Here is a 12,647-nt window from a genome sequence, read left to right as displayed (position 1 = left end):
ATTTTTTTCCCAGCTGTTTGAACCAATTCACAACTTTTACCCACTCTTCTTGGATGATGCTCCTTTCATTTCATTGTAATGTTTAACTCTGACTCCATCTTGAATTCGTGATGATATAGGAATAATGGAAATGTTCAACCTCAATGTTCTCCACAGGGACATGTCCTAAGATCTCTTATGTAAGTCATCCTTTCCTCTCCTAATAAGTTCTACAAGGTTTTACTCCTCCTTCCTCTAATGATATATCTGTGTATTTCTATGACAGTAAAATAATCTGCTTGAGAACACATCTAATACCTGTTAAGTTATTCCATCTCACCCATCTTCACTTTATTCTTTTTCAGAGTTGCTCTACTCATCTTCTATATTTCTAAGAACTTTACAGAGTTATTTGTCTAGTTCTTAGAGGTCTTACTGTTACAATGGAATAACTGAAACCAAACCAATTCTTCTAATACAAGTATGTATAAAACTAGAGAAAACATGAGACAACTGTTTTCAGACTAGAAAACAGCACAAGAAAATTCTTAAAATAAACCCTAGGATTGCCCAGCTACCTAGAAACATTGCCAAAACCAGACACAGACCTGGAGTCCAAGCAAACAAAGAGCATGCAGAAATCAGAAATGACAGTATTGGACTTAAAAAGGGGCACAAGTCCACATGGCAATGTCCAGTCAATGTCCATGCATGAGTTGTACATACACAAAGCAACCTCGGAGACTAACCAAATAGCAACTGCTACGGAATTGAGAAAGTAGAAGTATTACATGAATAGCAATGCTAACAGGGAAGAAGAACATTGTGCCAAGAAACTGAGGCTCCAGGGATGTCACAATTTGAGATCTAATTAAGGCTTCCCAGGCACAAAGCAGATACCAAAGAACTTTACCTAGACCCATTCTAAAAAGTCACAGGAGTGACAGCTTGGATTCTAAGACCCACCACACTAAGGGACTCTGGATTTCCCGAAAACACACACTAACAGCATAAAAACTGTAAAAGTTCAATATGATCATGCAGTAACTGGACTGCCTGCTAAAACAAGAATCAATATGCTTCAGAGAAAAAGAGCAGAATCTTAAATATCTACGTACATTATTCAAAATGCCAATACAGTGTTGAAAGTTCACAAAAAAAAATTTTTTTTTTGAGACAGGGTCTCATGTGCAGTTCACGCTGACCTTGAGCACACCATATAGCCCAGGTTGGCCTCGAACTCACAGCAAACCCTCCTGTTTCAGCCTCCCAAGTGCTAGAATTACAGGTACACATCACCACACCTGGTTGGAGAACTTAACTTCTTTTCATGATTCTGGTCACAAACTAAATTGGACAAGAACTGAATCAAATTAAATGGTTAGGGTCAATAGTGACCTTATAGGGCCATCTGACTCAGTTCTTGTCCACTCTGGTTTGCAACCAGAATCATGCACATTTTTGAACAGAGGCACCACTGTATTTAGTCAAAACTCAATTGATATACCTAAAAAAAAAAAAAAAAAAAAAAAAAAAAAAAAACCCACATGGTGGGGGAACAAAAGTATTAGACAGAAACTTAACCCAAGTATGATGGTTAAACTTAAGTTGCCAACTTGATTGGCTTTGTGATCCACAAGAAGATTGGTGGAGCACAATTCTGGATGTGCCAGAGACTGTAACCTGGAGTACCGTATCTGGTCACTCTCTCCTCCTCCTCTGACACTGCTTCTATGCTCTGTTTCTCAGCTGCTTTTTGCTCTGCCACATCCACCATCATATTTCTGCCTTGGAGCCACTCCCATGAACTGCATCCCCTGAAACCATGAGCCAAAATAAACCTCTCCTTTAAGGGTTGCAGTGGGTGTTCAGTATTATGTCCCAGAAAAGGAAAGATAGCAAAGACTACATACAGTACTTGCGAAAGGCTTCCCAGTAGCTACTTTGAATATGTAATCCCACCACTTCAGAGACTGAGGTAGGAGAATCCTTGTAAATTGGAGGCCAGCCTAGGCTACAGAGGGTCAGTCTAAAGTATAAAAAGGCAAGTTTCTAAAAAGATTCATTAAAACTCTTTTGATTGAGATCACACTGAACTTAATCACAGCATTCCCAACATTGTTTTCCTATCTCCCCTGTCTTTCATTCAGATCTTTTAAGTCTCTCAGCAAAATTTAAAATAATATCTTTTTGTAAAGTGCCATATATGTCTTGCTAAGTATACTCATATATGTTTTTAACTGTTTAATATTTGTAAATGGGGTGCTTTCCTTTATGTTTTCTACCTACTGATTAAAGAACAGTTACAAGATTTTCAAATATTAATGCTGTGACTTCTAGAATTTTCTACCATACATCCTCTTATGCAATTAATTTTAGTATTTAGAAGTAGTGATGTTAGGCTATTTTATTCCAAACTATAATGGGACTGCTACTAAACTTTCACTATTAAGTATGATTTTGACCTTTTTTTGGAAAGACTGACAAAAAAATAACATACAAACACCAAAACAAATTTAAAAGAAAGCTAGCTGCATGTGGTGGTGCACGCCTGTAATACCAGCACTCTGGAGGCTGAGGCAGGAGGATCACATGAGTTGAGGCCAGCCTGGGCTACATAAGTGAGCTCAAGGCCAATCTGAACTGCAGAGCAAGAACCTGTCTCAAAAGAAAAAATTAAAACAATGGATTTTAAATTTTAGCAAACACCCATTTAGTATCTACCAAAAAGAAAATGGAAAGGTATCCCATGTTCATAGATTGGAAGACTTAACACCATGGTGTCAGCACAAGGTTAAGCAAACTACATATTCCATTCAATCCCGGTCAAAATCCCAAAGGTATTCTTTGTAGAGGAAAATCCAGCCCAAAATTCATAGTGAATCAAGAGACCCCGAATATCCCAAGAAATCAATAAAGTTGGCGACCACATTTTCTAATTTGAAAATGTAATACACAAAACTATAATAATCAAAACAGTGTGGTACTAGCAGAAAGAGATACAGACCAATGGAACAGACTGTAGAGAGCCCATATAGACTTCTATACATACTGAATGAACTCCTAAAAGGCTGTTAAGACTACTATATGGGGAAGCAATAGTCTTCCACAAATGGTTTTGGAAAGTGGATAAATATATACCAAAACAAATGAAGAAAAAAAAAAAAAAAAAAAAAAAGAAAAAAATTAATCCAAAATGTACTAAAGACCTCAACCAAATAACCAAAAGTATTTATTTAAACCCCCAAAGAAAATATAGAGGAAACGTTTAAGGGGTTAATATCCAAAATACATACGTAATTCCTACAATTAAAAGCTAAAATCCAAATAAATCTGACTAAAAAATGAGCAAAGAACCTGAGAAGGCATTTCTCCAATGACACAGAAAGTGACCAACTAACATGAGAAGATGGCCAACATCACTAATCACCAGAGGAATACACAGCAAAACCATGATGAAATATCACCCATTATTAAGACAGCTAAGCCGGGCATGGTGGTGCACACCTGTAATTCCAGAACTCAAGAAGCTGAGGTAAAAGGGTTGCCATGAATTCAAGTCCAGCCAGGGCTACAAAGTGAGATGTAGGCCGGTCTGAACTGTCTAGCAAGTCCCTGTCTCAAAGACAAAAAAAGACAGCTACTATCAGAAGAAAGAAATGTTGGCTAGGACGTGGAGAAACGAACCCTTGTACATTGTTGAGAAATATAAAATGGTGTTGCACCTATGGCAACTGTCACAATTTTTCAAGAATTATAGAATATCTATTATCTATTCATTACACACTTCTGAGTATATACCCCAAAGAACTGAAGATAGGGTCATGAAGACATTTATACACCCATGTCTGAAGCAGCATATTTACAAAAGCCATGAGACAGATGTAACCCAAATGTCTATCACAGATAAATCGATAAACAAAATGTAATAACTACATTTCATGGAATACTCTTTGACCTTAAAAGAGGAGACACTGATGCATTGCTATGATGAACATGAATCTTGAAGATACAAGACATGAAATAAACCCATAATCGGAAGACAAACATTGTAGGATTCCACTCATGTGAAATATTCAGAGTGGTCAAAGCCAGAGAGATTAAGAAACTAGAATTGTGACTGCCAAGGGCCGAGGGCCAAAGACAAAATATGGATGTTTTGTTTAGTGGGTATAGACATTCAATTCGTTTTTTTCTACCGGGAATAGACATTCAATTCTGCAAGATGAAAAAAGTTCTAAGATGGACAGTGATAGTCGTTATACAACAATGTGAATATCTTTATGTCAATGAACTATGCAACTAAAAAAGATCAGGATTAATTTTGTTACACATATTTTCTCACAATTCAAAACAATTTCTAAGAAGCATAGTACAAGATGAATTCTTTAAGAATAAAGCACTCGGGAAACTTTTGGGAGTGAGGGGCAAGTACTGGAGATCACACCTGGTAGCCTGGCAGTCTATAACTGGGCTACATCCCCAGCCTTTTTTCAAATTTTGAGACAGGGTCTTGCTAAGTTGCTGAGGTCAAACTTGAACTTGAGATCCTCTTCCCTACATGCTGGGATTACAGGGATATGCCACTGCATCCGACTAAAACCTTAAAATGCCAATAGGCAAATTGATTTCATATACAATAATTTATCAAATATGTTCAAATTAAAAGATACTGGCTCATTAAAAAAAGATACTGGCTTGGGGCTGGGGATTTAGCTCAGCGGCAAAACGCCTGCCTGGCAAGCGCAAGGTCGTGAGTTCAGTTCCCGGTACCGGAGAAAAACCAAAAAAAAAAAAAAAAAAAAAGTACTGGCTTAAGCTTAAAACTCTACTTGTGGGCCAGGGATATAGCTCAGCGGCATAAGCGCTTGCCTGGCAAGCCTGAGGTCATGAGTTCGATTCCGAGTACCAAAAAATAAAGTGAAATAAAATAAAAAAATAAAACTCTACTTGTATTGTCATTTAATCCAATTAGCATTTAAATGTTATATTCTTCCCTAAAATGTGCAAGATGCTAGGTTCAATCCCCAGCATCACAATAAAAATTTAATGTTATAAACATTTCAATTTCTCCACAGTAAGGAGTCAATATATAGACAGGCTAAAACATTTTTTAGGGTATGAAGTATTCTAATATTATAGTATATTATAAAAATGCTTTTTCCTAGTCTCTCTTTTTTTTCTTTTTGGCACTGGGAATCAAACTCACACTACACAGGCACTGTGCCACTGAGCTGTATCCCCAGCCTCTCCCCCTTTTTTTTCCTAGTCTCATTCTTTAATCTCTGCATCAATTTATCCCATGGGACAAAAGTGATAGGACATTAATATACACTAACAAAAATATATACTAAAAATAAAAATTTTTTTGGTACAAGGAATCAAACTCGCAACCTTGCGCTTGCCAGGCAGGCAGGCACTGTGCTGCTGAGCTATATCCCCAGTCCTAAAAAAGAAATTTAAACACAGAGACAGGACAATTTCTAGTATTGGAGGGCAGCTCCTAAATCTGTTGTATACAAAAACTCAAGTACTCTTCTCTAGTAGAAAAAGAAATCCAAAATGATACATTTTTGCATGAGGGTATGCTGCTAACAACCCTATCTGTTTCTGCTATGTATGGCACCTCCTTACCCTCCTTACCAAGCTGAATAAAAGACATGGTATGGGAATTTAGGCTAAACAAGGCCACATTATCTACAGATTCACATCAGCCATAAATGTCTGGTTTCTAAAACTACAACTGTAAGTACCAAGCTATCAATCAAAGTAGTCCTGAACTTCATTAGTGGTTCATTTGGTACCTATGCCACTGTGGAGTCCTTGGTGGTCCAAATTCTTATTCCATCAGTAAAACTGTAAAAGGTATATCATTTGAGGTTTTCTTCATTCCACTAACTGAGCAGAGGAAATAGAAACACCCAATGGCTCATCATCATTGAGAGCCAACACAGGATGCAGGGCCAGAAAGCTTCAGGCAAAATGAAATGGACCACGAATTCTGTTGCTACTGCACTATGCTACCTGAGCACCGCAACTCTCCACCCCCCTGTTACTATTAATGTAAAAGTTATATTGGTAAAAATTAGTATTTAGTAACATTCAGGACTCTTGCATCTGAATTATTTTTAGCTTCTTGCAATTTGACAGTGTAATGGCAGATATATCTCTAAGTTTTTTAAAGAATATACTTCAAATTTAAATGTAATGTTCCACAAAGCAAACATAAACTATTATTTTGGTTACATCTAGTAAGGTCTATATTCATCTTATTGGAGAGTTATTAGTAGTACTTTTAACACTTGGAACTGTCACACAGTATAGGTAGAAAAGCCATCTCAGAAAATAGTCTGGCAGTTCTAAAAATGCTAAACAAGGGCCAGGGATATAGCTCAGCAGCACAAGCACCTGCCCGGCAAGTGCAAGGTCCTGAGTTCGATTCCCAGTACCAAAAAAAAAAAAAAGAATTAAAAATGCTAAACAGAATTTGTCATAGGCTCCTGCAATTTTACTCCATAAAAAAATCTACACATATATTCATAAAGGTAGTATTCATAATATTGAAAAAGTGAAAAATAATTCAATGTCTATCAGCTGATGAATGGATAAATAAAATGTAGTTTATCCATACAATGGCATACATTCCAACAATAAGAAATGAAAGTTCTGATACATGTTACAGATGAATTTTAAAAACACCAAGCTAAACAAAAGTCATATTATCTGATACTATTTATATAAAATCTCTAGAATAGGCAAATCCATAGGTAGGAAAGTTGGTTTACCAGGCGTTGGAGGAGAGGGGAACAAAGTTATTGATAACTGGCATGGGGTTCCTTTGTGGAGTGATGAAAATGTCCTAAAATAATGGAAGTGATGGGTGCAGAATGGTGAATATACTAAGAACCAATGAACTACATTTTAAATACGTGAATGTTATATCACATACATAGTGGAATGAGAATAATATCCCTAAATACAGTGTTCATGGGTTACACTCAATTCACTAGATACTTATAAACCCTGCCAAAATACTGCTAAGTAGATCCAAACGTGTTCAGGCCTTTAAAATGTTGCATCACGTAACTGCAAGATTAACAGGATGACCCAGCTGAGTTCGTTCTAAAGAGGACAGATGCCAACTGCAGTTATACCCAAATGTACATGCTGTGTGACAGCCACTGTATCAGTTTCACTATATCAGCTTACATGTGTTCCGTGCTTCATTAGTGCCAGGATTTATTTTAGGGGCTTCACAATTTTTGTCTGTTTACCATGGGGTTAGTGTGAAACTTGTGGGCTCAAGTGATCCTCTTGCCTCTCAGCCCTAAAGTCCTGAGTTGCTGAGATTACAGACATACACCACCATACCCTGCTGACAACTATTCTTCCTGAAACAACTTATGAGGTAAAAAGGAAAAATGTATTAATTATCTTGTCAAAAGCCATATAATATTACTGGTATGAAAAATCAAACCCAAAAGCTGACTCCACAACTTGCACCTTCACTGATGTATCGTATCAGCCATCCTTAACAAACAAAAGGCTGGTAAGTGAAAAGGTACCCAATATGAACCTGCTCATCTGCCCTCACACATTCAATGAGATTTACCATAGCCAGGAAATATAAAGATATTTAAAATTAGAGCACTAAAATCTGTCATTCAGCCAGGTATAATGGCGCACGCCTATAATCGCAGCACTTTGGAGGTTGAGGCAGGAGAATCGTCATGAGTTTGAGGTCAGCTTGTGCTGCACAGTGAGTTCAAGGTCAGCTTGAATTACAAAGCAAGGCCCTGTGTCAATAATAATAATAATAATAATAAAATTAAAAATCTGTCATTCACAGCAAAATATTCAGAGTCTGTTTACCTTCTGCATTACTGATTGGTGGCTCAGGAGTTATTCGTCCATCATTAATATCAGCACTCTGCTCACTGGCATACATCACATGATCATCTTCTCTATTTTCTGGCCAGTGTGGTACCTCGTTGGTATCTGTCAAGCAGCCACATGCATCTTCATTCTTACTGAAGTATCTCTGTAGCCACCCTGGCACAATATTCTTAACAGACTCTGTAACCCTGCTAAGAATGCCCTGTTGAGGGAAAACAAGACTATTTCAGAAATTTATTTTTTAAATAAGCACATACTTATAGAAAGTCATGTCAAATAGAATATAGCTGTTTCAAAGTTCACTAAAAGTCAGTTACTAAAGTTATGACAGCATAATGGTATTTTATAAATTCTACAGTGATTATAAAATTCCTACTTTTTCTTTGTTTTATATGCCTACATATAGCCTAAATGACTATAATATTCTAATCTTTTAAGATCTCAATATGCAATAAATGCTTTAATTAAAGAAAACACCCTTTTTTACCCAGTATAGTAAAAGAAACAATATAACAAAGACTTTAGTAATTATTTTAATGTGTTTTTTTTAGCAAAATAAAAACTTCAGCAAAAATAGGAAGAGTTTTTTAAAAATAAAAAAGAAGACAACTAATAGAACATAAAATAAACTCAAGATTTACAATCTTCTCTGATGATGAAATTTTATGGTATCAAATGCTGCCTGAAGATCTAAGGAATTTATTTACTTGTGGTAATTTTAAAGGTACAAATATAATGTGGTAATACTATCAGTTATCATTAACATTTCATGTAGCTTTGATGAGTCAGACATTATTCTTAACAGTTTATCTAAATTACTAAATTTAAGCCTGACAATAACTTTATGAAGCTGGAATTACCATTCCCAAAATGAAGTTCTCTGGGGCCCAAGGTACAAACAAAACTATGACAATATATTTAGGACAGTAAACAGAACTTGGGATGGCCAGGACCTACGTAATATTTGTGTATTTCCCTGTTCTTTGATTTGCTTTAGGTTAAATAAAAATACCCCTTCCTATTACTACCGATAGGAATTAATAACAAACGTCAAATGAAATAATGTGGAAGTACTCAATTTACAAGGTGTAACAAACAAATTCTAATAATTTTATTGCTAACAAGAAAAAAGCTAACAGAAACAAACTGGGGTGAAGTAACCAAACTCAGGTAACGTCCTTCATAAAGTGGCATTACTTGAGTTTCAGAGAAAAAGTCACAGAAAAAAAACTTAGCAGATACCCACCCCAAAAAGTCAAAGTAAAATAAATAAATCTACTTTGAAAGAAAATCCAAGATAAAGAAGCTTTAAAAATCCTGTCACCCAAAAATATGGACGACATCTCCAATATAGGAAACTAACAGCAAATTACTTATTATCTAAAAAGGTGTAACTGGGAACTATAATTACACATGTTCTCCAAACAGAAATTCTGAACAGATATACAAGGCAAACTCTCTATCAAATACATGAAGCCAACAGTTCTGCAATATTCACTACTGTGGTTAAAAAATACAAACTCACTGTCTTCCTTTTCTGTACCTGTGTTACATAGTATTAGTTACTTTGGAGAAAAAAAAGATATACCTAGATTTAATACTATATTTATAGAAACACATACAGCACTACTTATTTATTCTTCCTCATTTCAGAAGACCTAAAAGTGCTTACAAGTTAAAACATAATTTAAGACAGACTTAAAAAAAAAATGACAGGAGGTTTCAGGTTAGCTGAAGAACTTACAGCAAGAACATAGAATAGAAAATCTTTTGTGGATTTTTTTCTCCAAGTGTTTAGGCTATAGAAGTATCAAAGATTCCTCTAACTCCTACTCATCTAAAGCAAATCCAGGGCCGGGGATATAGCAGCAGCATAGTACCTGCCTGGCAAGTGCAAGATACTGAGTTTGATTCCCGGTACCAAAAAAGAAAAAAGAAAAAAAAAAAAAAGCAAACCCATCACAACTTAAAACTGACACCACATTTAACAACATCCCATTTACATAGCAGTACTAGGTATCTTGGAGAACAATCACAAAACAACTGAACAAAGGAAAGAGACATAAGGCTTATTCACTAATGCACAAACTATGCTTACAGGCTTTTGCTTTTCTAAGCTAAAATTTAACCAATTTATCTACAGGAAAATTACAGTGAACACAAGAGTTACTCAGGCACAAAGAATAAAAAGCAGCTGGGCGTGGTGGCCCATGCCTATAATCCCAGCACTCACCTACAATCCCAGCGCTCAGGAGACTGAGGCAGGAGGATCAAGGCAAGTTCAACACCAGCCTTGGCTACATAAAGAGTTCAATCAAGGCCAGCCTGAACTAAATAGTAAGACCTTGTCTCAAAAAAAACAAAGAAAAAAAGAATAAAAAGAAATGCAGATTAATTACAAGAAAACAAACATCCCTGCACTGTAGTAACCAAATATACTTTTGTAAGTTAAATGACCTACACCATCAAGAAAGTTAAGCTTGAAATACACTAATATTACTGGTGCTCAAAGTATGATCTCTTTAGCTACAGTAACAGCATTACCTCAGGTTCCGTGCCATCTCATTAAAGGAACAACTTCTAAAGTGGGGTCCATCTTTTTATCAAGCCTTCCAAGTGATTCTGATGTACAGTATGCCAAAGTTTAAGATCCACCATTAGTTAGAAATTAGGAAATCACATATTCTAGGCAAAAAAGTCTCTCTAAAGCAGGGGGAAAAAGTTATGCTTACTTTTAGGCTAAAGGCTTAGTTAAATTTCAACCGTCCAGAAGTACAGCACTCATCAGACAAAATATAATAAAAATAATGAACAAATCAGAACAACAGATCTTACACTGATCATTCAGGACTATAATGAATAGAATGCAGTTCACACACCTCAATTCTTCATTCCATTCAATCAGTATTTATTGACCATATAGTTATGAATGATGTTACAGCAATGAGTAAGTTCTTGTCCTCTTGGAGTTATAAGGCAGAGACAAAGGAAGAAACATGGTGACAAAATATGTAACACATAATACAGTGACGCAATGCTATGAATAGAAAAGCAGGGAGGTGAGCATGGTGGCGCACACCTGTAATCCCAGCACTCAAGAGGCTGAGGCAGGAGGAGTGTTGCAAGTTCAAGGTTGGCCTGTGCTACAAAGTGAGTTCAAGACCAGCCTGAACTGCATAGTGAGACCCTGTCTCAGAAAGATAAAAATAAATAAAATAAAAATAAAATAAAGCACGGAAGTAAAATGACACAGGTATCCCACAATACAAGCACAGAAAGCACCTGAGAAAACAAGAAACACTCGATGCAAACTTCCTCTGGAGAAGCACTATAGACTAAGGGAACAATGGGTACAAAGACCCAGGTACAGGAGTACCCTTAGGCTGCCCAAGCTCCTAGTAACCCTACTACTAATAAACACAAAAATTTGGGAAATTCTGAAATAACTTTAAATCTGTCACAATTCCCTTTGAATCCTTTACACATTTCAAGAATCCACCTCATCTTTTATTCTGTGGCATATATCTAGACATAAAAGTCTGAAAGACTGGTTCTAAAAATGTAGTCCTCAGAGCAGCAGAATTTGTGTTACTCATGAGATCATGAGAAAGGCAAATTTCTTTTTAAAAAGTGCCTACATGATTCTTAATGCAAAATAAAGTTCTAAGAGCCACTCTGCTAAAATCACAGGAAACTCAGTGATCAGTTTTTCATTTCAACTAAGGCCTTCACAAACACAACTGAGTATAAGTTTCACCACAATATAAAATTGTGCCTGAAACACCATTCTATTTTCACTATTTATCAAATACATCATGCCTTTAACATCAACCATGAGAACCAATCAAAAGTAAACATCAAGGCCTACCTTTGAGTATGACTTTGAGTCTTTGCAATAAATAACCAAGCACTAGACATTAGATATAAAACTGTAGTGGGGGAGGGGAGGACGCATCTCCCTCAATTAAGTATAGCACTGGTAGGAAACTATCAAAAAGACACCCTGCCTCTGAAAGAGTACCTGCCTATCTCGCAATTTTTTGAGAGTTTTGAAATGCCAAAGACAGACTTCAGCAACTAATGGAAAACTGAGAAAGCAAAAGGAGCTACAAAAGAGGGAAAATGGGTTTTGTTTGGAAAAATTTCTTTCGACCTGTCTACCAAAAAGGCCCCAAACACCCACCTACCTTTCCAGCAGTTCCTGAGAGAAGAGTTCTTCAGGTCTCTATAAACTGGGGCAAAAGAATGTTTTATGATTTCAAAAAACCTACTAAAGGGGCTGGGGATTTAGCTCAGTGGCAAAGCGCCTGCCTGGCAAGCGCAAGGTCATGAGTTGGATTCCCGGTACCGGAAGAAAAACTAAAAAAAAAAACAACAAAAAAAAAAACCTACTAAAACAAACTTGATGGGGAAACAAAAGGACTGAGAGAAGGTCCAGAAAGGAGTCAAATGCAGTCCAGAAATACCAGATTAACTTCCTCCCTACAGTCAGAGGGTTCAGCAGGAAACATTAAGGCCACAATGGTAATTTTAAGTCCCGGACAGTCACTCCCTTGTATCTACCAAAGAGCCCTGAGCTCGATAAATCTACTCAACAGTAAGTACAGTCTGTCCACAGCCTGCACTGGAGCATCTGTCCTGGGAGAGCTGGCATCAGGTTTCGCAGCACAGTTTAGTCACAGGTTTAACTTATTTACAGCTGCCCTGCTCAAATAACATCTTATTGCAACATACGAATATTCTAGGACAAGTTTCTTTTTGCGGGGGGGGGG

At 36.6% G+C, this 12,647-nt stretch overlaps 1 protein-coding gene across 6 annotated transcripts in view; it reads right to left on the bottom strand.

Annotated features, from left to right (window-relative positions):
* Positions 1–12,647, bottom strand: part of Nup153 (nucleoporin 153kDa) — a 79,766-nt gene that overhangs the window by 49,188 nt on the left and 17,931 nt on the right. For 5 of the 6 annotated variants that reach the window (XM_005403401.2, XM_005403403.1, XM_013503820.1 and 2 more), the window contains one exon: positions 7,852–8,077. In XM_005403401.2, coding sequence (XP_005403458.1) covers positions 7,852–8,077 — 226 coding nt within the window. Of the gene's footprint in view, positions 1–7,851; positions 8,078–12,062; positions 12,214–12,647 lie in introns of those variants that run through there. The other variant, XM_005403404.2, reaches the window with a different exon arrangement.

Source organism: Chinchilla lanigera, unplaced genomic scaffold, assembly GCF_000276665.1.
Source record: "Chinchilla lanigera isolate Chin_1 unplaced genomic scaffold, ChiLan1.0 scaffold00082, whole genome shotgun sequence".
NCBI classification, from domain to species: domain Eukaryota; kingdom Metazoa; phylum Chordata; class Mammalia; order Rodentia; family Chinchillidae; genus Chinchilla; species Chinchilla lanigera.
The sequence above is the reverse complement of the archived record's forward strand: the minus strand, read 5'-3'. Positions and strand labels throughout refer to the sequence as shown.